The sequence below is a fragment of the Pocillopora damicornis genome, chromosome 3 (assembly GCF_964200805.1).
Source record: "Pocillopora damicornis chromosome 3, jaPocDami1.2, whole genome shotgun sequence".
NCBI lineage: Eukaryota > Metazoa > Cnidaria > Anthozoa > Scleractinia > Pocilloporidae > Pocillopora > Pocillopora damicornis.
Window position 1 is genome coordinate 18781888 of NC_142672.1, and position 25103 is coordinate 18806990.

At 36.4% G+C, this 25103-nt stretch overlaps 1 protein-coding gene and 1 long non-coding RNA gene across 15 annotated transcripts; one reads left to right on the forward strand and one right to left on the reverse strand.

The window, feature by feature from the left end:
• Positions 1-300: 300 nt before the first annotated feature.
• On the reverse strand, positions 301-23879 carry LOC113664978 (gamma-aminobutyric acid type B receptor subunit 2). 14 transcript variants are annotated; one of them, XM_027180628.2, is made up of 18 exons: positions 23656-23879; positions 12827-13269; positions 9954-10091; positions 9359-9532; positions 8784-8891; positions 8438-8503; positions 7965-8162; positions 7485-7703; positions 6485-6551; positions 5849-5932; positions 5354-5501; positions 4323-4455; positions 3789-3899; positions 3473-3595; positions 2586-2924; positions 2218-2404; positions 2018-2085; positions 301-1306 (listed from the first exon to the last, which is right to left on the reverse strand). In XM_027180628.2, exons 2-18 carry the CDS (start codon positions 13265-13267, stop codon positions 1304-1306), a joined length of 2607 nt encoding a protein of 868 aa, XP_027036429.2. In that variant the 5' UTR covers positions 13268-13269; positions 23656-23879; the 3' UTR covers positions 301-1303. The 14 variants fall into 14 exon arrangements, with proteins under 14 accessions (XP_027036429.2, XP_089057476.1, XP_089057477.1 ...); XM_089201350.1 differs by lacking the exon at positions 23656-23879 and adding an exon at positions 17340-17636; XM_089201351.1 differs by lacking the exon at positions 23656-23879 and adding an exon at positions 14435-14750.
• LOC149048662 (uncharacterized) lies at positions 11394-22547 on the forward strand. The gene is made up of 3 exons (XR_016185169.1): positions 11394-11526; positions 19378-19591; positions 20957-22547. It is a non-coding gene; the product is annotated as an uncharacterized LOC149048662 (long non-coding RNA).
• Positions 23880-25103: the final 1224 nt, after the last annotated feature.

The following is a 25103-nucleotide window of genomic DNA, read 5'->3' on the forward strand; positions in this document are numbered from 1 at the left end:
TACTGTGTAAATAGAATAAAAACAAGTGCACGTTTCATGCTAAAATGTGTCATCTTTCTTAATGTATTTCTTCGTTGAACTTTTGATACAGAATGCAGAATGTCATCGGGAGTTTCCATAGCTTAGAATAGACAGCATAGTGCGCCGGTGCGCGAGTTCTTCAGATGGATTCCCAATAGGAGACCCAATTTTTTTTTGTTCCATGTTCTTGGCTAAACGATTAACATAAGACATTACATGTGTTATTGTTAGAGTTAATGCATTTTAAGAGTTCATGCCAGCGTTTTAAGGAAACTTGGACTGATTCCAAAAGTTATCTTTATTCGTACATTGCCTCTGAAGATTAGATTTTTTACGATTACAATTTCCAGATGGAGGGTCTCTGCTTTTTCCCTGGTTATGATAGTACCTTAATGAAGGCTCGGTATTTTAGTTGGAGAAGATTCAAGTTTATTTGGTTTGACAAATACCCTGACCGACGCTGGCAGGTTAATGAGGGCTTCTTCACGAGCTTTTCTCTTTATTCACACTTCAGTCTTGCCAAGAAAATTACAGTCGCATCGAGTAAAGTGTAATTCGCCGAGAGGACTACAACTCTTGTCAAGTTTTGTCGAAACATCCCTCTCCCCTTTCATTCCTTTTTCGAGGACCGAATTTTTTTGTTGCAATATCGAAACGAGGTAAAGGAGGAGATAATTCGAGAATGGTGATGGGAATCAGGTCATGAAAAGACTCATTAAGTAAACTTGCACAGAAATTACTGTTTACAGACAAAGTGGTTGAAATGACGAGACGTTACTTCCTAAATCGAGGCAATGCTTCTACACGAATATCTGACCGACGACCTCTGAAAGAAATACCACTTTCCCCTAGAAGATTGCAACACAGTCACGTCAAAACGTGAGTCGTTAACTACAGCTGTGGTAAAGTAACCGTTTTGGGTCAAAATAAGTTAGACGAAGACTCACTTTTGGACGTATGTACAGTATGGATTCGAATAGTTTTTATCTCATTTGCATCTCTAATTTTAACCTAGGGTAAAACGGGAAATATTTTGACACTTTGACAAAGGCTACAGTAGAATGATATAACAAGTTAAGTGGTTGCTTTTTACTGCTACATCACTCGATTTGTTACGGTTATAAGTTTTATGAAATTTCAGAGTAATAGTTTTTGATGCTTGGCTCACGGGTCTGAGGAGTGGACGCTACCACCATGCTTTCCTTAAGTTCGATGTCTTCCATCCGAGTTTCATAAGGTCTGTCATCTGACGAGGAACCTTTGCTCTGGAACATGACTCGGTTTACTTGAAAAGTAAATTAAATAGGTTAGGTGTAAAGAAATGAGGAAAAGTAATGGCTGTCACACCGTCAACTGTACTGTTTGTTGCTTTGATTACTCTCCCAAACCTTTCAAACGCAGTACCCGAAGCTACTCCATGCCAAAATCATTCATAATAAAGGAACGATAGAGAAATGTCGAATGACATTTTCTCTCCAAAAGATTGGCAAGTTGGGTTATCGTAAAACTTTTCATCATATCCTTTAAATAGAAGGCCCGTTTTGATTGGGCGTTTTCTCCGTTATCCCCAGGAATTCCTGCTGAAATTTGAAATGGACAGAATAGCGCTCAGGTTGCTTTTTTCCACTTGATCAAGGTAAACCTTATGGAACATAACATGAAAAGTACCTTCGGTCCGTAAATGACAGTACACTGTTATCAAAAAACAATTAGTTTTTGAGGATAATTAAAGGAAAACAGTACTATCAAGGAAGCAATGCGATGTGTTAGAACAACAGTCAGCTCTGTTGGTGTCGAGGGAATAAATGAGCGTATATATGAAAGACTTAAGGTGTTTACGAAGGATACATAAAAGAAAATTAGACATTTAACTGACTAAGAATATTCAGCACAAATTGATAATTGTTTAAGTGGCCTCTATTCGAGGCCGATTGTATATGTGGTACCTAAGGCTGGTGGGAGACATAGTTGTTAAATTTGAATATAATTTACTTACAAGATTTAAGTCTTGTCCGTCGTATTTTACATCGGTTTCTACTAGTGAAAGGAGCAGGGTTCTATTTCCTAAAAGTAGTAGCAGCAGTTTAATCTAATAGTATTCGAGGCAAAAATTAGAAAGATGTACTGCTTATGCCATCTACAGTAGAAGAATCGAGATAATTATGTTCACAAAAAAATAACATTTGTCCCACGTACCTGCACTTCCAGGGACATCACAGTCTGTTTGTGTTCCTTTACAAGTAAATGAGGTGTTACGCTCCCTCAGGACGGGGCTCGTACCACAGTTAAAGCTGTTACTGGTAGCTCCTTTTCTAGTTTGGCCGATATGTATACTCGAGGCCTGAGTTGTCAACGACTCATCCTTTGTTAGAAATTGATACATCTAAAGGCAAAATATGAAGAGATTTGCAGTATCACTCAGCGATAAAGAACGTTCTCTTTGTGACTATTAAATTTATTCGGTCAGTTTCACCATTTGCTATCATGTTAATTTCGTTATTTTCCTCCCTTTTCGTGACAGGTGCACATGACTATTTGGAATGAAAAGAGTTCTTATAACTTACTTTTGGTACAAAAACCAGTAAGAGTGTCGCAGTGGTACACACGATGAGACACAGCGACGAAATGGCGTAAGGTGCCTTATAGTACATGGATCCATCCAAGGCAATGGCCACTATAGCCCCAATGATGGAGAGCACCACCACGTTGTAAACCGACATTCCGATGTATCGGGAGTCGTTTAGAGCAGGAATGGTAACATTACGTGTTTCCCAAGCCAGGAAGAGCCCAAACAGCAGGAGAATTCCTTTGTAGCCAAACAATACCCCTAGAAAATATGTCTTGTATCTACAGGTGCACTGGAATAACGCAGGGATAATGATAACATCTTGTTCTTTTTGTGTCTGTTAGTAGAAAACACAAAAAAGACATAACAAATCTTTTTTGGTACAAGATATCTAGATCACGATATTCCTGGTTTTACGACAAGGTTACGTTTCTAAATTAGAAACTAGGCGATTTTTTGAACTCGAAGAAGAGTGTCATGTATTTGTTCGACGAGATTGAAAAACATGGGAGAAGCAATGATACATTGATGAGAAACAAGGATGGCTACCGAAAGGGCGATAAAAAGGATCGCAAGTGACGAGATTAAGGAATTCAGCCAGAGTCTGGAAGTTGAACAAGTTGCTACCTCGATCTTGTTTAGGCGTTTGTTGGCCTATCGATACACTGAACCTTCTTTATTACATTTTCTACTTCAAACATTGGGTGGAAATTAACGGTAATTTGAGTTTCCAAGGTTCCGGACTTGTAATTTTGCGGAACAAAGTAGGGCACGAACAAGAGAAAAAAAAAATGGAAAATTTATTTTAAGTTTAGTCGATGACGTATATAAACACACCATTCTTCGTTGCGTTGACAGAGATGTGACTGTATTGTTGTTACTCACCAACTCTTCGAAGCGCAATATTTCGGTTTTAAGAGGATCAATTGCTACCCATGTGGATAAGAATACTAAGTCTACCAACAATAAACTTGCTACAATGACAAGCAAATGAAAATCCCTTATTGCCTGTGAAAGAAAAAATATGTTTCAGATTATAAGAGTTCACAATCTGTTATCACAATTTTTGTGCTTATATTGTTAAAGGAATTTTTATTATTTTTTGAGTCGCGTGTCAAACTAATTTATTCTTCGAACAACTGGTGTAATAGGGTATATTTTTTAGGCGTCTCCAACTTACAATTATCGCAATTAATCTCACCATTTTCTTGAGAGTCTTAGCGGCTGTAAAAATCTTGTGAACCCGCCAAGTCTTGCTGAACATGGCACCAAATGATAAAGAAAAACCAAAGGACAGTACTGTAGTTCGCGCCTGTTGATGTATTTATGAAAAGTGGATCAATTTTGGCCTGTTCGAAGAACTGAAGAGATAGACTTACCCATTTATTTTTTTTGGGTCATGTGGAAATGAAAGCTATGCATTACCTAGTAAACAACGGTTTGCTAATCAATCCGCTAAATCTTTAAAACATTTTTCAATAACTATTGACCATGCAGCAGAAAATGAGCTTGCACAGATAGGAATTGTAATAAAGTATACTGTATAATGTATGACTCTTACAGAATAATGTTCCTACATCTGATGACCTAAGTTTGAGCTTACTGGTTGATTTTCCTGTAAATGTCGTTTCCTTTTTTCCAGTATAGGAAACCCTTAATGGAATATCAACAACGGAAATGATGTAATGCTGTTTCAGGAATAACTCCTACGAAATACAGTAAAAGGCTAGCTCACATTGCAAATGTATCCGTATTCTCCAATATCAAGAAACCTCGCATCTAACCCAAGAAGAACAACCGAGGCGTAACAAAGTATACATCCCAAGATAATTATGTTATTGAGCTTCGGCGACGACATCTTGATAACTCTATAAAAACACATGGAAAAGCACAAGGTTGTTGTCTTCAGCGATGCAACTGGCTCTATTGATGGCCATTATAAAGTAGAAAAACGAAAGGGGTGTGAGGGGGGAAAAAACCAATTAGTCAAGGTTTTCTTTCTCACACGATTCATCGTTCGTTTAATGCTCGTAAAGAAAACTGAGATAAATTATCGCATGAGACCCGATGGGGGAACTTTCAAAAACGACGAAAAAAGGCGACCTTTTCGGGCTAGGAGAATGTTTCAATTCAGAATTTATTTCCGTAGAAAACGAACTTATTAAAGTAAAATAAAAATACCTAGTCTTTTTATTCTAGGTATCGAAAGGGGTGCCACGTTTCTAAGGCAGTTATTTGGGCAAAGGATTACTATGAAAAACTTTGATAAAGTCGAGTATCGTCATTGATTTGATAACTTCCGAACAAGTGGCATGGTTCCCATGCTTGATAAACCCTTTGGAGAAATGGCGACATAAGCTTCATACAAGATGAAATGTTATTACCGAAACTTTCCTCGACTCCTGTCAGCTCTCTTGATAGAAATGAAATAATGACACTGTCGACTCAACTAATTATTTGCTCATGTTTTCGCCACCTGTTATGATAACTACAGCCTTTCACTAATCTTTTCGTTTTCTTACTTCTGTCTGTCAGTCAAGATTTCTTTAGTACATCAGCCCACCTCAGCTAATTCAAAGCAATTAGCCAAGTGTTTCTTAGGTTAGAGAGAAGCATTTTTTTTTAAGTAAGCCGGCTATAGATTTAAACCATCTGTTTGGAGCGCAACCTCTATTGGTCAACACACACCCTAAAATTTCCTTCCATCTGATATTACATATTAAGTGATGTTATTATGTTTTAGAGACTTTTGGACGATGTTGTTACCTATGCTTTCGGTTGCTGATGTTGAAATATAAAAACCCTGCTGAGCAGATGATTCCCACCACTGCCATAAGCCACATGATTACTATAAGAGGTAGCGGGATTATCATGAACTCAAAATTTCTGACAGTGTCGTCCTTTGGTATCTTATCTGAAAAAGAGAAGCAGGCTTAATTTAGAACACTGAAATTTTTGAAATATATATCTTCACCACAGCACTCTCAAAGATTGAACAAAGCGATAAAGTTAATACAAAATGAATCATGAAATATTTTGCGTCTCAAATCCAGACCAAATGGTTGAGAAATCCTGCATTTTCAATGCCACAATTCTCTCAGGTAGCTTTATACTTCTTTTCTCTCTAATTAATGTTGTATGGCTATAAATGGTATCGCTTTCATGAAAACACGATGGTAAGAGGAGACAAGGAAGCTCGTTTAGAATACTGCTGCAAAGTTGAGAGCCTGATATTATATGAGATTATAGCAAATGAATTACCAGGCCATATTTCTTTTTTTTCATCTTTGAAGATGTGGAGTTGATCAGAGAACGTAAAATGTTGACCAATTCTGGTCTCATTTCCTGAAAGATAAAGACCCAATTCCAAAGTTTTAGTAGCGATAGAGAAAGCATTGTAAAAACGATTTAATATAACTTTTGTTAGTCAATGGTTTAAGCGGCTACAATAATCTTCGTCGTGAACACCTCAAGGGAGATACGTCCCTCCAAGAATTACCTTTTGAATGTTTGAAAGGTCGAAAGCGGATTTCCTGCCATGCACGAAAGGTATTCATTTGACTATGTAAAGCGAGCGACATTTGAACGTCTTAATTACACACGTATATAGGGCTAGCAGCTTTACTGACTTTACTACTTCCCAATGGGTATCGCCATGTCTTCTTAGTAAGCTATTAAGAGGACACCCTTTTAGAGGGTGTTTCAGCCAGAGAGTCGAGGACACCGCTCTCTTACGCTCCCTTTTCGCGCAAATACTCCTTTGACGTACCTTTTATACAAACGGTATTCTGTTTCAGGTTTCAGTGTGCTTTTGCAAGCCATTGCATGTGGCAGGTCGTTGAATACCTTACCTGGACCCTTACCTGTTTTTTTCTCTTTAAGAGTTGGTAAATGTACCTTTCCTGTTCTGTTTGATAAGAACTGTTCCCAATCGCTCCCTGTTATCTTCAAAGCGAACTGGACCCTATCGAAAGGAAAATATAGCCATGAGTTTGAAATCATAATTACAGCCGGGACAAATTGACAGCTATTTTGTTCTTCTTGTCAATAAGCTCCTCTCTGTGCTTTAGAAATTGATTGATTGAAATTTTGAGACTAACCAAATACTTCGCGTAATGAATTAACATAATTCATTAGGGGTAGAGACAACATTTCTTATGACATCTGAACTCAGCGAATTGTCCAAGTATATGCACTTTCTAGGATTAATTTTTGACTTTTTCACGGGAAAACCATCCAACCAACAATCTTTTTTTTTAAAGGGGTACGTTCCTAGGTAAACTGTGGTGCTGCTGGAATTGTGGGGTTTGTGTGGGTTTACATGCAGAAAATGGAGCTATGCTGGGAATATGGTGACGAGAAAACAAAAAATAAATTTTTGTTCTTGAGTTTTGCGGCTTTCCGAACTGCCTAGGTGTGGGGAAAGACCGCAAACTACCATATGCTGTTTAGAGTGATTAGGGAGATTAAAGTGTCTAGAGACTGATTTGAATGCATCCATGTCATTTCTTTCTACGTCGAGAAGTTTTTCTCGGAATCGGTCCCCTAGTAGTCTTCCTATTTCCGCAAAACTCTAGAACAAAAATTTATCGTCCAAATCGGCACTCCTAATTCCACTGCATTAACAAGCGCTTTTCATTTAACTAATTTCATCTTGTTTTCTCGTCACCATGTTCCCACCAATAGCGTAGCTCCATTTTTTTCATATAAACCCACACACAACCCACAATTTCACCAATAATTCTGAAGAAGAGCTAACGCTCGAAATGTTAGCCTTTAAACTCTTTACGGTGTCCAGTTTACGATTTCAACTTAGTCGATAACACTAAATTACCCTGTTATCATTTTTCATTTTAGCCTGACATCAATGATTCGGTAAGACCAAACTTTTACTCACAGTAAGTCCTTGAAAACTTATCTTCCTGATAAGTTGTTTCATCCTAAGAGAATAATTGTAATCTGGCGTGTGGAGGTTCTCGTACTCCAATCCATTGGCAAGGGAAGCGTTCAGTGTTAACGCGATTATCCATGCTACGTCAAAGGCGTACGCAGATTCTTTTCTGAGAAACTTGTTCTTATTCAACTTGAGCATTTCACTCCAAAAACCTTCCGCAGTCTGCGGATAAATAAAAAAAATTATATACAGCTCTTAATTAGGTTACTAATCATGGCACTAGGACTGGTAGCCGTAGAGGCTTGTTTCCCAATAATTAATGATTAGGGGAAAAACTGCCCATGCTGTTTTCGTTTAGATCTACTTGGATAAAGGTGCCGACGCATTGCGATGTTTGAAAGTTTCAAAAGAGTTTCTTCTCTACAGGTTGGTTAACGGAGAATACAATGTAACTAAAGCAACTTAGCAATTGCCAGAACGTACCATTCCAGAGAACGTTACGTTGTCATCTTGGCGAATATCTAGCTTGACCGTCGATATGTAACGATCAGCTGCTTGCCTCAGCTCGTCAACTGTGCAAGGAATCTTTTCTTTGTCTGGCGATCGAAATATTTGGCTTGGTGCAACATCGCCAAATGTTATCCAGGCATAGTTCGGACCATACATTTTTTGCTTAAAAGCCTGCAAAAAAAATATCAAACACAGGTAGAGTTATAAACTTCAGGTGAGGGGGCTCTGGGGCTTTTGTGGAAAAAAAAAAAAAAGCCAAAAGAACAAGACTTTAAGAGGTATTTTACTGAAGGCTACTCGAAGTGATCTGAATAGAGATCAATAAATAATGAGAAAATGATCAGTTGAAATCGTAGGAAAACTCTCGTAATTCCTATCGCGACTTCTTTTGTAGCAGGACTTGTTTTGTAGCCCCTAACTGGCGTTTAGATGATTACTCCACTTACCTCACAAAAGACGTTTCGGGCTCCGACGTAGCCAAACTCGCCTATTATGATTCTTGCATCTAGAGACTGATTTGGAAAGAAAGAGTAGACTCAGAGCAAGCCAAAGATGGAGTGCCCCGTTCCAATTGCGGCATCGGTTCCTCTCGTATATCTCACAGTGGTTATCCCTGTAGCATTATAAACCCTACTCCTAATATTGCTTGCGTCAAGTTCCATTAAACCTGACGTACTAAATTACCTAGTTTGGAGCGTTTTAAAAAATGAATTTCAGTCAATTTTAGCTATGTAGTTGTAAGTGCCTATTTATAGGGATTTGTAAAAGCGTTTAACAAAGTACTTAAGTCACCTTGAGTTTCCGTATTTGAAAACTGACGTCGCCAAGCTGTTCAAATCCCTCCACTGCAATGATGCTGATACTGTTTTTCTTCAGTTCATTTTTGAGCTTATCCACCGTCTGCAGATATACAAATAGACAAAATAAAGACTGACTTTTTTCGTTTCTCGAAAACTTCTTTTTACATTTTGGAACTCTCTTTTATTTCCCTCGTACAGAGGACTGTGAACATTCTATGGTGACTTTTGTTTCATACATATCTAGGTATGTCGCAAATTGATTCTTGAGCTGTCTCCGAGGGTTTAACGTGTATCAAATTAGCGGGAAAGGTATCAGTCTCTAAATCTCTTTCGATACGATATCCATTACGTATCAGTAAGGAAAAATAAAAATAAAAGAAAGGAGAAAATAAAAAAAATAAAAGACAAAGTAAATGATAAATTGTTACAAATCATTATATCCGAGGTTGTAGAGTTGAAAATGCCTTTACTATCACCTCGGAAAGTTGCTTCTTGGCCAGCAGTTAACCTTCCCCTCCCATATTTTTCCCTGAGATATTTGTTCAAAAGAACAATGTAAGAACTTACCGGGGAAAAGAATTCTGGATCATACTGATAGAGTATAGCCACTCTTTTCCAGCCAAAATATTTGATAAAGGCCACCTTAGCCTTGCTGTATGACGTTGACGATGGAGCTCCTCGATAAGTGTTGCGATATTTCATCCTTGAATCAAATTTTGGAGAGCCCGACGCGTAAGAAACCTACATAAAAGAGGAAACCAGTCGGCTTTAACATCTTTCTTAAATTACGTAGTCCGACTTTAAATGGACTGCGACGATTAAAAGTACAGAGGTGTTTTGTTGTTCATACAATTACAAGTCGCACTCTGCAGATTGCAGCGATTGCAGATAGTAAATCTCAGACTTGGAGTCTGATTCCAGTCAGGAGTCTGTTTTTTTTTGTGTGTACTCTTTCTTCTATGTTTATGTAACAGTTGGTTTTTGTCACTCTGTAAAAGGAGTCCTAGAGTCTGATGTGTGTAGTCAGCTATCTACGGGTGTCGTTCAAGGTCCAGTTGACGAAGGACGTTTGCTAAATAAATAATTGGCACGGCCAACTATTTCCGTCTGGTAAGATCTTGTTCTGAACTCCTCCCAAGGGGGAAACATTTTTAAACCAAACCTGAATGAGATTCCACAGTGGTGCAGCCTCTGCCACAGGCTCTAAGGCCTCTGTACTTGAAGGTCCAAGCAATATTGCAGGTCTCCTTTCCTTGTTTAGCAGGTTGTAGAACGCTTTTATGGCGTGTGCACCATCGTCCTAAAACGATAATGATTGGGAATGGTGCTCTATTAAAAATACCAGATAACTTAGTGGGCCGTAAACAAGTGATAGCAGAAGCTGTTCTTTTCTCACTTTAGGCTGTTAGCTTCTGGAACTCATCCAAGCAAAGGAGCCGATGTGCGGGAGCTCTTATTTTCATTGCCTACTTAAATCAACCCATTTAATCTGATTTAATTTCAGAGCGAATATTTCCTTCGAAAGTCTCATATCTTCATTAAGGCTGCTGCGAATTGCAAACTGATTTCACCACTCAATGCTTTCGTGAGGATGTTTGACGTAAAGCAATTTGGACTATCATAGCTCTGCTCCATCAACAAGAAACTGCTCGGGAAAAGAGAAAAAAGCGGAAATAGAAAAAAATCACTTTCTCCAACGTATTCTTTATCAAGGCTTGAACTTGTGTATAATTTACTTCTCTTTTCCTCTGGAGTCTATAACCTGCCGTCACATCAGTCGTATATCTCTTGGCCATATCTAAATATAATCGGGCACCTGCCTGAGGTGCGTAACTCAAACCACGACACGTTGAATATTCGTGGAATCCATTCATAATTTTTCAAGCAAAGCTTTTGAATGCTGCTTCTGTGCTTTCAGACGCTAATTAGGCGTGACAGATTTAAGATAAGGAATTTGCAGACACCTTCACCATTTTTATTTTAAGTGACTAAAAGAGACATAGTGTGTTGTTACAAATCTTATTTTGAAAGTTTTATCCTTGATGCTTTGCTACTTTCCATGCAATGGCAGTAAATAGTCATTGTTTTTACCTCTACCAAAATGTGTTGAAGATTAATGCAAGAAAGGTTCTAAAGTATTTTCATGTGAAGGAAGACTTGTTTAAACAGGTGCTGTACCTTTCTTCCGTCCATTTTTTTTTCAATTTAATAAAGAGATTAATATTCTTAGAAATCAAAAGAGCCGATAAAAAAATTCAGAATATATTTGACTTTCCTGGAACAAATTAATACATTTACCTTAATGGAAGGCTATCAGACGCCAAGATTTAACTCTCTGGACGGAAATGACCACTCAACCTTTTCTCGCACGCTTTAGATGATCTAGATGGAGAGTCTGGAGCAATAACCCTAAATGTTGTCGAATTTTTCTCAAGTCTTTTTACTTTTCCTTAAAGACAAAACTTTAGTTTACGAAGTGTTATTTCGTTACAATGCTTTTACCACCAAGCAAGCAGACAACTCAGATACATATGATTGTTTTGTTTTTGGACTAAAATCGATTCCAAAAGTCACGTTCTAGTTTAAATTAATTTGTTCGTACATCACGTACCGGAACTTTAACTGCAAAGGGGAAGGTCAATTTAAAAACATTTTCAGGAAGTCGCCTTCGAAACAGTCCTCGGATCTAATTTGAGATGATTGAAGGACATGTAGGACACAGAATTAAAACAGGGGTAAGATTTGCCTCATTCTCGGTTTCCACTTATGAAATTTTTATTGTCCTGTCCTTAGTTTGTTAATCTTTAATTTAGGGAAAAAGAGCCATTGTTCCACTGAAGAAGACCAAAAAATTAATAACAACACTATAAGAAGTCTAGATAGAAGGAAAATAGAGATAGCTTTCAAAAAGTATTGAGAAATTTTAAGTTCGCTTCCATATCTTAGCCTACAAAGTTATTTAGGTTGAGTGACTTTAAGGATCGAAAAGGGTTATCTTTAGTATGTAATTTATGTTGGTAAAGGTGGTTGCAATCTTGTGTATCACTGGGTTGGGGAAGGGGAGAAGGGAGTCACTGAGAGACACAGAGAATGCCATTCGCAGCTTCCAGGTTTTCATTCAATTATACATTTAGCTTTCGGTGACTGGGAAAACCGGAGCGGAATAAATCTTGGAAATAAAGCTTTTTCGTGAGGAATTAACTAACATTTGAAAATTGGAACTTTGATTAATAGAGAATCTAAACTGAAAAAGCGAAAAAGATCTCTCTAACCGCCAAGAAGGAAGAGAAATTAAAAAAAGTTAGCTCAAAACCTTCGTTGTATTTATCATTCAAACTCAAACTCCTCCGACACCTGGTCAATTAGAGAGACTGTATGTGTACAGAGGTGCAAAGATATGACTGACAGAATACTGATCATCGGATAGTCGCCTTTTTCAACAAGCAGAACTGTCAATATAAATTTAATTACTCAACAAAAGAAATTGAAATTGAATTACGGGTAAATATAATACAAATTTGTGAAATATTCCAGACTTTGTCCAATTTAGTTCCTTCTACGTCCGTGGTTTTCTCAGAAATTCAATGATAGGGATGGATTTAATTCTTTTCTATATTTTTTCGGATGCAGGTAAAGAGGGGGTTAACAACTGAGAAGCACATAGGTTGAATTAAAAAAGTAACGAATTATTTACGGGTTTAGAAACATTTTAATTAACAAGGCCATTGTGCCAAAATCTCTGAGAGGTTTAAATCGATATTCGGGGTGCTTTTTAGTTCATGTTGGCTGTAATTTCGGAGTGCATGTTAAAAAGATATTTTGAAGATTCCGACATGAATTCTCAGCCATCATTGATAATTCTTCAAATCTCACCAACACATTCTTATCTCCATGAGTGTTACAATAAAGAAAATCAGGAAGAGTCCTTAAATATATCGCTTAATGTAAATTTTTCGGTGCACTATTTTCGCAAAAAAACAAAAAAACATTGAAAGCTTCGCAGGAATTCTGATAAAAACGATGTAATACACTCACCCAAGCAGTATCCTCCACGTCCAACACCAGTGTATAATTTTGCAATATATCAGATCTATTATTAATGATGCCGATAGCCATCTTCATAGCATTATAGTGACCGTATCTATCATCCTTTAGGAAAGGAACGAATGCTCCTATATGTATTTCTCTCTTCCCCAGAGGTATGATACTCTCCATTGGATTTTCTCGGCATGGCTCCAACAAAGTTGCTTTAAAACATGTTTTCTTCGACATTCCTCGTACACAATGGCCAGTTACTGCCGTATTCGCTGTGCTATTCATCTCTGATGTTTCATTCCAGCAGCGAAAATCACTTGTGTTGGTTAATTTCTCACAACAAAGTAGTTCCGAATTCGTCTCGAGATGTGGATGGCAAAAAACATATTGAACCAGAATTACAAGATGGAAGAAAAATCTTGACCTTCTTTTCCCCTTCATTGCTGAAAGATAAAATGAGTAGAAGAGGTTTCGGAGAGTTGTCTAAAATCTTGCCTTTCACATGACAAACTTTATTTCGAATACAAACGTTCAAATTAAACACGACAATTGAGGTGACCCTCATTATGCACAAACTGCGTTTACCTTTTCAAGCCATTAGGGGCTAAAAAATACTAATCCTTGATTTGCCAAAATTTACTGAGACCATTTCTCAGTCATTGCTTCTAATTTGTTTGTCTCGTATTGATAGGAATAACATTTTGCCATTCTCAGAGATCTTTTCCTTCAATGATACGTATCTATTTTAACTTTGCAGGAAATACTAAATCACGTTCACCCTTGACGTATGATATACGGCTTCAGATTGTATGAGAGTTACTTAGCGCCTCTTTCAAATTAACATAATAAACCCAGTATTTTCATCATCTTAAGAGCAAATTTAATTTGCCTAGCGGAAGAACTTTGTGAGATTTGCCGCACACAGTGCATGTGTATAGACTTAATCTCTCTTTTCTGTAATAACAAAGGGTTTTAATTTCTTCTAAATCCAATTCTATTTAAATCAAAAGCGAGATTTTGCGATTACTCTGGTTTGAACTATGACTGTCCTCGTGACATTTCGTTAGAACTCCACTAAAATATCTAATAGAAGATTACTGATTTTCATTTGCTTCCTTTGAGAGATACTCGTGCAAAAATCGACAAATTTTGCGGTTTGGACGATCATCATTGAGAATTCGTGATCACAGCAAATGTGTATGATATATTTCTTCTGAGTAACGTCCTATAATTATTTGCTAAATATTGCGGTACGCATTGAGAATAAATTTAGTCTTGGGAAGCGCGTATAACTACATATTTCTTTCGGGATATTCTTCATTAATTTTCATTAACTTCTTGTTTTCCTTAAATGTAGGGTTATACCAATTCATTCAATTTATTCAGTTTGTCCCCATTTTACGGGAATCAATTTAGGGAAGACTTGGTTTGCTTAACATGACCAGAAACTTTTGAATATCGAGAAAGTTATCATACGCACATGTGTTTTTGCACAAGAATAACATGGAGTAAGCAAGTCATATGTATCACACAAAACTGCATTATAGAAAACACTTGTAATGTCATCTCTTAAATATACATCAGACATATGAAGGAACATGCACTCACCTCTGAATAAGCATTAAACTAACCGTTACTAACTTTAAAAGAGCTTTAAACGTTGCGTTCCAATTGTTATAAAAGTAAAGCTACCTCTGTTTCTTCACGACGGAAGAGTGAATGTCGAGTGTTCGTGAGCAACCGGGAATTGGCTATAATCTATGCTGTTGGCTCAGTTAATCTTACATGATAAAGAAAGTTTCTTCTTAGAAAGACGCCTCATACTGTAAGTTTCGCTGCGATAGTTCATCTTCACAGGAAGCTCTTGATGAAATAGACTTAAAAGCGTTGACAGGAACCCTGATAAATAACTAGCTAAGAAAATAAAAAAGGGTTATTAAAAGTCTTTTTGTCGCTTTTACCGGTAACTTTTAATCTCTAAGATCTGGATGAATTTAGAATGATTCTCTTTTGTGCGTTTAGAATTTCAGTCGGAATAAAACAACGAGTGATATCGAGGGATTAGTTTTCGAATAATTTGTCTAAGGCTTTGATAGCTGATGTAAATATGAGCTACTGCTATTCAAGATGAACTTGGGTTTATCAATTTTTTGAAGTTCCGGGATTTTTGAATTGACAGAGAAGTACAATATGTGTATAGAGAAATGCTATCACGTTTTCAATACGAAACAACGACAGAAAGTAAAAAATCGCCCAAATAATTTCTAACATATCTCTTAGTTGAGTTTATTTTGGAAGTCAGTTTTTATTTTAGCGTGTGTCAATGACAGTGAATCTTGTTTTCTGAACAGAAATAACTACTTATATTTAACTGAAATTGTCTCTATTATTGTGCAATGAGGAAACTGTAGGGGGAAATGAGACAAAAAGCTGAAGGAGTACTGGAGAATGAAAACTTTATAATACAAAGCTAAGTCTCGGTAATATGTCATTTGTTTCCTAAAAGTCTTGTTAATCTGTATTTATTGCGTTTGGCCATACTGATCAGAAAACTTTTGGTCATTTAAATCGGCAATCTTTATTTTCCTTAAAATTATGATTCTTGGAAACAAACATCTACTTAACAAACATATACTGAACAAGTACGCGTGAAGGATAAGGAAAATCTTGATGAAATTGAAGATCAAAGACTAAACGTACCAAATATACGTATGAAGGAGAAGACAAACTTGCATAATTTAAGATATTGGAAGGTAATCGATAGAAATTCACAGTATTGATTAGTAAATGGGATCGAAAAATTGTAGTGATCAAAAAGAGCTAGCGGATACCATAATCATACTGAAGCATGTTAAGTCGAGGCCAATTGATGACAAAGATCATGTAAGATAAATCGTATGATAAGTTAATTTGTGTAATTCAAAGATTGCATGCGTGTCATGATGTAAACCAACCCGTCGAGAAACTTTAACAAAGTACTGTTTTTCCAGGACAATTTGGTCACAATATCGGGTGATACTTCACCCTATTCAAGGCTTCAATCTGCTCAAGAAATCGGGTTCCTAAACTTTAAAATTTTAAAGGCACATCTGAGAGTGACGATGCGGTGGGCTCTATCCAGTAGTCTTGCTTTATATAGAAGGGAGATCCACCATATACTGTTTTCTGACCATTTTCCTCGCCTGAGAGTTCTCTTAGAACTTACTATTTCATAACTTATGCATTCACTTTTCCTTTTGTAGATATTTATGTTTCTGATCTGATAAATTTTGTTAGTTAATTGGATCACAACCCACATGAAAGTTCGCCTAACATCGTACTTCAAAAGCTTTTTCGTTCATACCTACCTTGACGTTACATGCAAAATATTCTTGATTTTCCAATGCTATTCATAGAGTGGATTTTTCTTTATCTATCAAATCGCATTCAATTTTGGCTTGCTAAGAACCTACGACCTACGAGGATTATATTCACTCTTAAAGTTGTTTTAGGTTTTAAAAATTGTTGACGAAGCTTGCAAAAAAATTCATTTGTCAGACTTAGGGTCGTGGTTATACGTATATTAGTTGGCATCTGGACTCCAATAGCCCTCATTAAATCGTGATTACTCTGGGCAACCAGTACTTTAAATCTATCATTTAGTGAGCCGTTAAGGCAATGAATAAAAATAAATAAGATCATTTTTGTTGTATTTTTCGAGAAAAAGAAAACAAAAGGGAAAAAATCATTAAAGGGGTTGCAATTGCAACATTATAATTTGATCACAAGGTCGAGATAGAATTCGATGTAGTGTTGATAAAGAACAAAATTGCAAACACACCGAGGATCAGTTATGTTTGACATTAGAATATAAATCTTTAAGACTCACTCGCTTATGTTCTGTCAAGCATAAAATGGTTAAATCTGTGCTACGTCACTCTTTGAGCGATCCGAATAAAAGCCTTCTCTTTGAGGCCGGCGGAAAAGTGTGACCAGAAGTACGCTTGATGGAAAAGCTGAAACTGTAATTATTTGCTGCCGTTTGTAATTATATCATTGGATACTGCTAGAGGGGTAGCCAGCCTACAATCCCGTAAACCTGGGCCTGAAATGTTTTTTCCCGCCCGCTTGAAATTTATTAAAGGACTCTTTCAAAATTTTTGTGACAAAAATGGAACTTTCTAGCTATGCCCCGATAGCTTACCGAATATAATTTCTCACCACTCACTGGGAACACTTATTGCAAGTTCAAAGAGATGCTATTTCATTCTACTTAATAGAAGTGTTCTTTCAGACTCCGAGTTTAGATAGTCGAGACTCGCAGTATTTTATAATTGATTTATGGAAAAGAATAGAAACTGGTCGCATAAAGTGGAAACGGTATGTCTAAACTTGTCCTGTCGACCAAGAAATGTAAATTTCACAACCTCGTCGCCCATTTTTCACCCCAACAGCTAGTACAATATGTCAGTGTAGACTGCGACAAAAAAAAAGAGAAAAAACTCATAACTGTCTAAAGCTGGAAAATATTTACCTGAGTCCTGTTGGAGGAACGAATTTTACGTTCTGTTTATGCGGTAAATTTTATCCCCGTTAGCCAGCTGAGATTTCAGCGCAGTCACTGTCAATATATATGCAGTGTAAGAGACTTTAAATCGGCTTTCCGACGAAAATTTCAAAGGCGATATGTTAGAGTTCATCAAGTTTTATTCCAGTCAAGACAAAATTAAGTTTTCACATAAAAAGACATTTTGGGCCGAGTTCATATGCAAACTTTTTACAACAAGAAGGATGGTGATGACACCTAATCAGTGAATACTAAATATAATCCATAGACTTAAAAACTCAAGGACGCAGGTATATTTTGAATTATTAAATTAGCAAGATATTGAAGTAATTTAAAGCTGCATATGTGTTTAACATATCCAGACTGCAAATAAACGGACGTTTAGCAAAGTTTCGCGCAAAATTTGTAACATTAATTTCACACATATGTGAAGGCATAGTTCCAGAAGAAACAGGTTCTTCACTTTAATTGTTAAGGTGTGACAGCGAGAGACAAGTCGGTCGCTTTCAAATTTATCTTGTCTGACTAACTTGGGTTTTGTTTGTGTGATTCTAAAAACCATGTTTGTTGACCAAGGTAGACTGTGTTGACCATGTGCGTCTTTGTGATGACACCTCGGGGTTTGCGATGTAAAACATCAAAAGCCACTTTCGAAAAACGTAACCAAATAAATCAACATGAAATTCAAAAGAACGCAGACGTTTACGAATCACAGATTGTGTCATTTGCAGCTGTTGAAGATAAGACTTTCTTCTAAAAGCTAATTTTAATAAATACGCGCGGCTGTATACAAGAGTCTACACGAGCTATTTCGCGAAACTCGTATTTCTAATTTCAAGTTTACTTCCAAATTTTATTTGGTCAGGAAAGAAAAGCAAAAATAATCTCTTTCTTGCCTACGTGACTTGTGTAAGACCAGTGGAGTCCTAGGTTTCTTGGAATGAACATGATAAAATGAATAATTATTTTGTAAGAAATCCAAAAAACTTTTTTCTCAATTGAGATGAAGCGGTTACGAAACCAAATGTTATAAATTTGCTTGGAGATTAAATTGTTTTATATAGAGTTATGATTAAATTGTTTTCCATAAATCTCTTTAAAAGATAAAAATATTACCAAGTTTAAGTTCTTCCTGCATTTTATAAGTAGAACAATGCTTCCTTTAGATTTATAGGAAATTCATCATGGTAAGAAACACCCCTGAGGTCAACAAGGAATTAGAAATCTTACCGTCAAACTAGCTTGAGATATATTTCTTTAACTCCTTCGTGTTGCCCATCACCGAATTTATCGTTTGTTCTTTTGTAAATTTCACATTGACGGTTCTCAGTCCTTAAGATTTAGAATATTGTAAAAATATTTTTTTAATGGTTTCATGAAGCGAAACACATTACCTGATAATAGAGATGTCCCGAGTCAAAATATGAGATCTCTGCTCAGTATGGAGCATTTTGCAATTGATACTTTAATATCAGAAGAAAAACCCTCTCACCTGTATGAGTGGAGGTTTCTTTTTCAAAAAATTGTGGTCGTCGTTTTCATCCAATTTTTACCGTCCTCGCAACATTAGGAATTGAGAACTCTTATAATTATTTCTTTGTGTGATCGTCAATCCATCTGCACAGCCATCATTAGTTTGAATGGGAGGCAGCTTACGGGCACAACGTAACTATTTTGCGTCAACAAGCCTCCGTCTCTTCTATATTTTTCTTTTGCTTTCCAACGAAGACGTTCACAAAATTGAAGTCCAAAGTAAATAAAAGCAAAATGTGTTCAAAGAATCAAACACCGCTAAAAAGCATCATTAAAATTTTAAGATATTTTGCTGAAAATTGTCGCATTAAAAAGTTCTTACGTTGAGTGGTTTTACCTTAGTTCTCCGTTAAATAGCTCAAAAGCTCCGTGGGTACTAAAAACTTGCAGGCGCGAAAAGCCTCTTCCATGTTTATATCGAAAATATTTGCTTGCATGTAGATAGGTGATCTACTTGATTTCCATTTTGCAGAATACACAGAATGATGCGACAATATGTGAAATTTCTGAGGGCAAGATGTAAAGAACAGTACAACATACTAATGTGTCGTCCACGCTGTCTTTTTTCTTGTCTTGGTACGTCAGGGAGGCACGGAGGAGTGAATGAAATAAATAATTTTTTGTTTCCAAACGATAATCTTCCTCAGGACTGTTTTGACCAAAAAGTAATATTTGTCTCACCGCAGGTAAGACAACTTCATATTGCAACGGTTTTATCTTAGATTTAATCAAATGTTTTGGTTTGTAATGTCTACTGCTAAGATGTCTTTGAAATGATATAATTTTTTCTTCGAAAGATGTCAAAGGCCTCGTTAAAATTGCTTTAAATGATCTTCTGGAGTCTTTTCGTGCTGGAAACCTCCGCGAACTTCACATACATAATGCTTTTGTTTTTTCCTTTGCTTTTTGTTTCATATACTGTAAGATTTGGAACAATTGTAGAGACAGAAAAGAATTAATTTTTTTTGTTGACCTATGGGTGCATGGTTGTACTCGTATGCTAATGAAAACTCCACTTTAGCAGAAAATTATTGGCTATGCGGTTGACAAAGGAGATAACAGTTGATTCCATTGAAGGTTTAAATTAGGATGCTACCTGCTTGATTGTTATTGATATTAAAAACACGAAACGAAAGTCTATAAACAAAGACGAATAAAAAGCTCTGAATTCTCGGAGAGCGCTGAGAGTAGAACTCCAGCTTAAAAAAAAACTTCTTTGTAGAATTTCCCTTGTTTGCACGAAATTTGTTTTGTAGACCAGGAAATCATAAACCCTGAGAATGCATGTGCATACAATTAACAGTGTCTTCCTATGTGTGAAACCGCAAGACACTACGCAACGAATGAAGTTTTTTAATTGAGTTTTAGGTTGGTTGCCTAGAATGAGCCTCTAGAATATGCTGCTACGAGTTCTGTGTGTTATGCAGAGACTGATAATCAAGCTTCTTTTGGAAACCAAAGCTGTACCTCTTTTAGTTATCAAATCATTATTAATTCATATTCGCTTTTTTCGTATCTCTTTCAAAATAAGGCTTTCCGTTGCATTTCGTCTGGGACTGTTTGACTAGTATTTTCAGTTTTGAAATACTCTAAGTTGTCCTTATCAACTTGAAAGGGATATGTACTTGAATAAGCATATTTCGGCGCCACTGACTCACGAAGCAAGTGGGATAGAGAACGACGATACTGAAGAGACTAAGTATCCTGTCTATTTGCTCTATGTTGCTCTATGTTTCTGATAAACATGATAAACTGGAAAACTTATTGGCAAATACCTTTCAAAGTGTGGGCAACTGGGACAAGATTTTCTTGGTCCTTGTTCTGTAGGTTTCAATTCGACTTGTAGATTATAAATCACAAATTTAGGGTTCTAATCTAAAGCCCCAGACTAGGCTAGGTCAATCTTTAATACTCAACTACACCTGATTATTCAAATACTTATATTTGTTATGGCATGGCTCAGCGTGTCTCCAGGAAGTTTTAATTATGAACATTTCTGAGACGAAAATGCTCTTTGATTAACATATGAAAATATATTTTTACTCTGATAGAAAATGAAATCTACTCTATTTGTGTGACTGTGACGATGTGTCTTCGCGCCAAGTGGTTTGTCATGTGAGATTACCTTTTGATTAACTCGGAGTTTCTTTCATTTACGCATGTGAAGATGACAACTCACTGTCGCACTCAGCAGTAAAAGGATGAAAGAAAAGAAATCTATAAGAGAATGGTACATATTGTGAAACGTTAATGGTATTGGTGGTGTCCTCTGACGCAATTGCTTTGTTCACTTCTCATAGAGAATGACGCGGACGTGGCAGTTTGCCATGTTAGCTATAGCCTTATGACTTAATAATCTATTCAACTTGTCTCCCTTTCGTCAAAATTAAGTCAAGTTTGAAATGATAAGCTTCATGAAAAAGGACTAACCGGAACGAAAGAAAGAGGCACTTACTCTTTGGAAAGCGGCTGAATGTCTAAAGGAAATAATTTCAAACAAAACAGGATGAACTTATCCTCCTACTGGAAACTAAATTTTCATCGACTATTTCTAAATTAGTCTTGTGATTAAGAATGCTAAATAAGACGAAATTGTACGACATATACCCTACCTTCCTCAAGGGAAGATATTTTTCGCGACGTGAATTAAGGAGGTTAAAATAGTCTGGTTATTCGGATTAAGTTATTAGTATCAACAGTAGCCATCTACTGATGTGCATGTTCTCGTACGTATTTAAAACAACTAAAGAAAAAAGAAGTTTTGTCGAAAACCATTACTACCAGATATCTAATGATACTCTAGTAAAAAAAATTACGCCAGAATCTTAATCTAAGGCGTCAGCGTGAAATTAAAACCAGTCGGTAGGATCCTTGATGCCCCCTAATGGTCTGGAATTTTATCAATTTGATGTAGTTATTATACGTGGGTAACAGTTGAATATCTGGTTGGGGGTCCGTTGATAATGGTTACAATTGTATTGCCTGTTCCACAACATCTCTCCCCTGAACTTTGTCCCTTCCCTTAACAAAAACAGCTTGCAGCTCACGTTCATCAAAAAATCATAACAATTGCGCATTAATACCCTTTTTGGCCTCTATAATCTCAAACAAGTAATCCATAAAAAAATTTTTTTCTCAGTTATAGGAGCTGTTTCGCGGTTCCTAAAATCATGATTACGATTTGGGAAAAGCATGGCGAAAGTTCTTTTATTTCGTACACACTGAGATTTACACTATGACGTATTATCGTTCGTGACTCTGATTGGACTAACGATGTGTTTTCAAAGTCGTTCGCTTCGTACCTCACGGTGTAAATGTCATTATGTATAAAATAAGAACATCGTACCACGGAGAGTGAAGCGATTTTTATTCATTCGTTGCGATGCATCGAAAAACTTACACGTTTACTACGCTCACTCTTCGCTTTTTTGACGCATTGCAACTCGTGAATAAGATTCGTTCGTGCGCAGTTTCCGTGGAATAGTCTCTTTGTCAGTATTTAGGAATATCTTTCTAGTGGCAATGTGTTATCAAATAAGTCGGCAACACATTATTTATGGCAAATGCTGACAGATAAACTGAACTGCCCCTTGTACCTAAAACTTATACCAACATGCTAAAATAAAGTTTAAAGCATGAGATCGGATATGTGCTGTAGATGTTATCTTTTATTGCTTGGTTATATCTAATGTTTGAATTTCTCCTCTTTAATACGGTCCGATATTTGCTAATAAAATTGTCTACTTCTCTGTTTATTGATGGAAATTCATAAGATGCTTTGATGACATCGAATGCAAAAATGATTTTCAGTGCCGCTATTCATTTCATCCATTTCTCGAAAAATGCTGAGTTACTATTCGATTAAAGTAAAGTAAATTGAAGTTAAGAGAAAGGATGTCTACTTCACCGGAGAGCGCTATATTTAAAGTCAAGAGAAATCACTCTTAATGTCCTATTTTAGACACACATACTGCTTTGTTTGGTAGAATTTTTTCTTAAACCTTGTACTATTTAAGCCCAGTTACTTTGACTCCAATTTTCAAATTGGCGTCGAAAATCATCGTGAATCAAATTTTAGTTGCCCTAAGTTTTCTTTGTATGACAATAGATTTAGATCGGCAGAGATAAAATACATTGTTGATGACCTTATGGAGGGTTTCGTTTGTTATGCAAAGAAATCAAATTACCGCTCTTGATTCTCAGAAATGTCAGGGCGTGCTATACCAATTTATTACCATTTTTAAGACCCTAGATGCCCGGTTCAATTGCTTATCGAATATGAAATCGTAAAATCATATCGATGTTAAGTTCTGTGCTCAAAAACTGGCTCTTTTAATCCTAGGAAACGTTATCAGAAAATGATAAAGCTACTTGCAAACGTACATGTAACACTTCTCATTTCGCCTTAAAAGCAACGACCACACATGCAATCATCGCCATATTCTTCCCTTTTTTCGAAGTTCCTATATGATCATAGTACCAAAAAAAAAAACACTCTGACAAAAGTTAGGAGATTACCCAAGCGCCTCTAAATTTCAAAGAAAGATACGTAAACGGCTTTCCGTGCCAGCATTAAAAAATAATTCAGTGGCTAGTTGCTAATGAAATTCGTCTCGTTGTCTTTTTAAGAATGTACAATTTACCAGCCTGGGTTTATCGTCATTTCCCCCGATTTCGGTTAGTCAAACAAACAAAATAGTCTTTCAAATTAAAGAAAAAAATAAATCAAAGGAAAAAGTTGAGAACTTACCAATGTCGTTTAGCTTTTGGCGAGATCGTAATAAAGTTCGCTGTTGAAGATAATGCTTAGCTACGTCGTGAATTGCTCTTTGTTATAAGAACAATCTGGATTTTAAACCCACAGGCTCTGAATCTGCTTCCCGGAATGATAATCGATCTACATACCACAGTCAATGTAAAAGACCTATAAAACAAGGTGCTAAAATAAAAACTTGGTGATTAATTTTTTTAAAACTTTTTTTTTAATATATCATGGTATGTAATTTATGACATGAAAATAAGGTTTTGACGAAAAGTCATTACAAATGCACACGTGAAAGAAATAATACATCAAAAACCAGGATAAATAGGTCTAACATAAAGGTGTCTTTGTGTGTCGATTCAGTTTCACAAGGCTATGATGATGTTCCGTTCAATTAGATTTTAAGTTCATTCCTAATTCTGTTGATTTGAAGAATTTTTTTTCAGGCTTTAAAATTTTCGTGAAGGTTTTCTCTGATAAAGCGTCCAGCATTAAAAAAACAATATAAATCCAGACGTTGTTTTTCATTGCTGTTACCAACTAATTCACCTTCACTTTCCAAAATAGTTCACTTTGTTTGTTACCTAGAAACATAATAACATCGAAAGAATTATTATCTTTTCCTGGCCCCGGAAAAAAAAAATCACAGGAAGAAATGGAATATATTTTTCCAAGGGCGATAAATACTTTCTCATTTAGGTGAAAATCCTTACACATTTTGATTTACTCGGGAAGTCGTGGTTTTATCGTCTTCAACGCTCCACACTTTTCGCCACCCTCTTATCCTTTCTCTTCTAAAGGAAAGTTTCTTTCCCAGTTGCCTTCTGCTCTTTTTTTTAGGTCGTCTTCAAGGTCTTTAGCTTCTTAATGTTAGGTTTACATGCAATGTCTCGTAGATTTCTAACACAATTTTGAGCTAAGGTGTCTGGCACTGGGCTCCGCGCTAATATCAAGGTGCCCCTAACGATCGTTAATAGTCTTTTACCAGTTTGTTCTCGTTAATGACTGCAGTTCAAGTGTTTTATCCGTTATCACAATCACATTGAAAAACAGAATCTAATACCAAATACATATTAATCAGCCTGGTCAAATAACAAACAACTGCGAGGTGATCAATACATCAGCATTACAGAATCGCGCCCATTGAAAAACGTCGCATGGGAAAATGCAAATAAGCTAGAAAAGAGAAAGAGAGCATGCGTAACTTCACGCAGGCCTGTCAATCCGACTGTCAATCATGTAATCCCCCGTGTACGCAGTGTTCGAAAGTATTGTTTCTTGTGCAGACAACCGAAACGTAGCGCTTTTCATCGAAGAAGAATAGACGTAATTAGTGGCGTTATCTTGATTAGGTTATATTGTTTAAAAATCGGTCAGATGTAAAATTAAATTACCTTTCAAATGCCGGGTTTTCAATTTGTGTTAAGACTCAAATG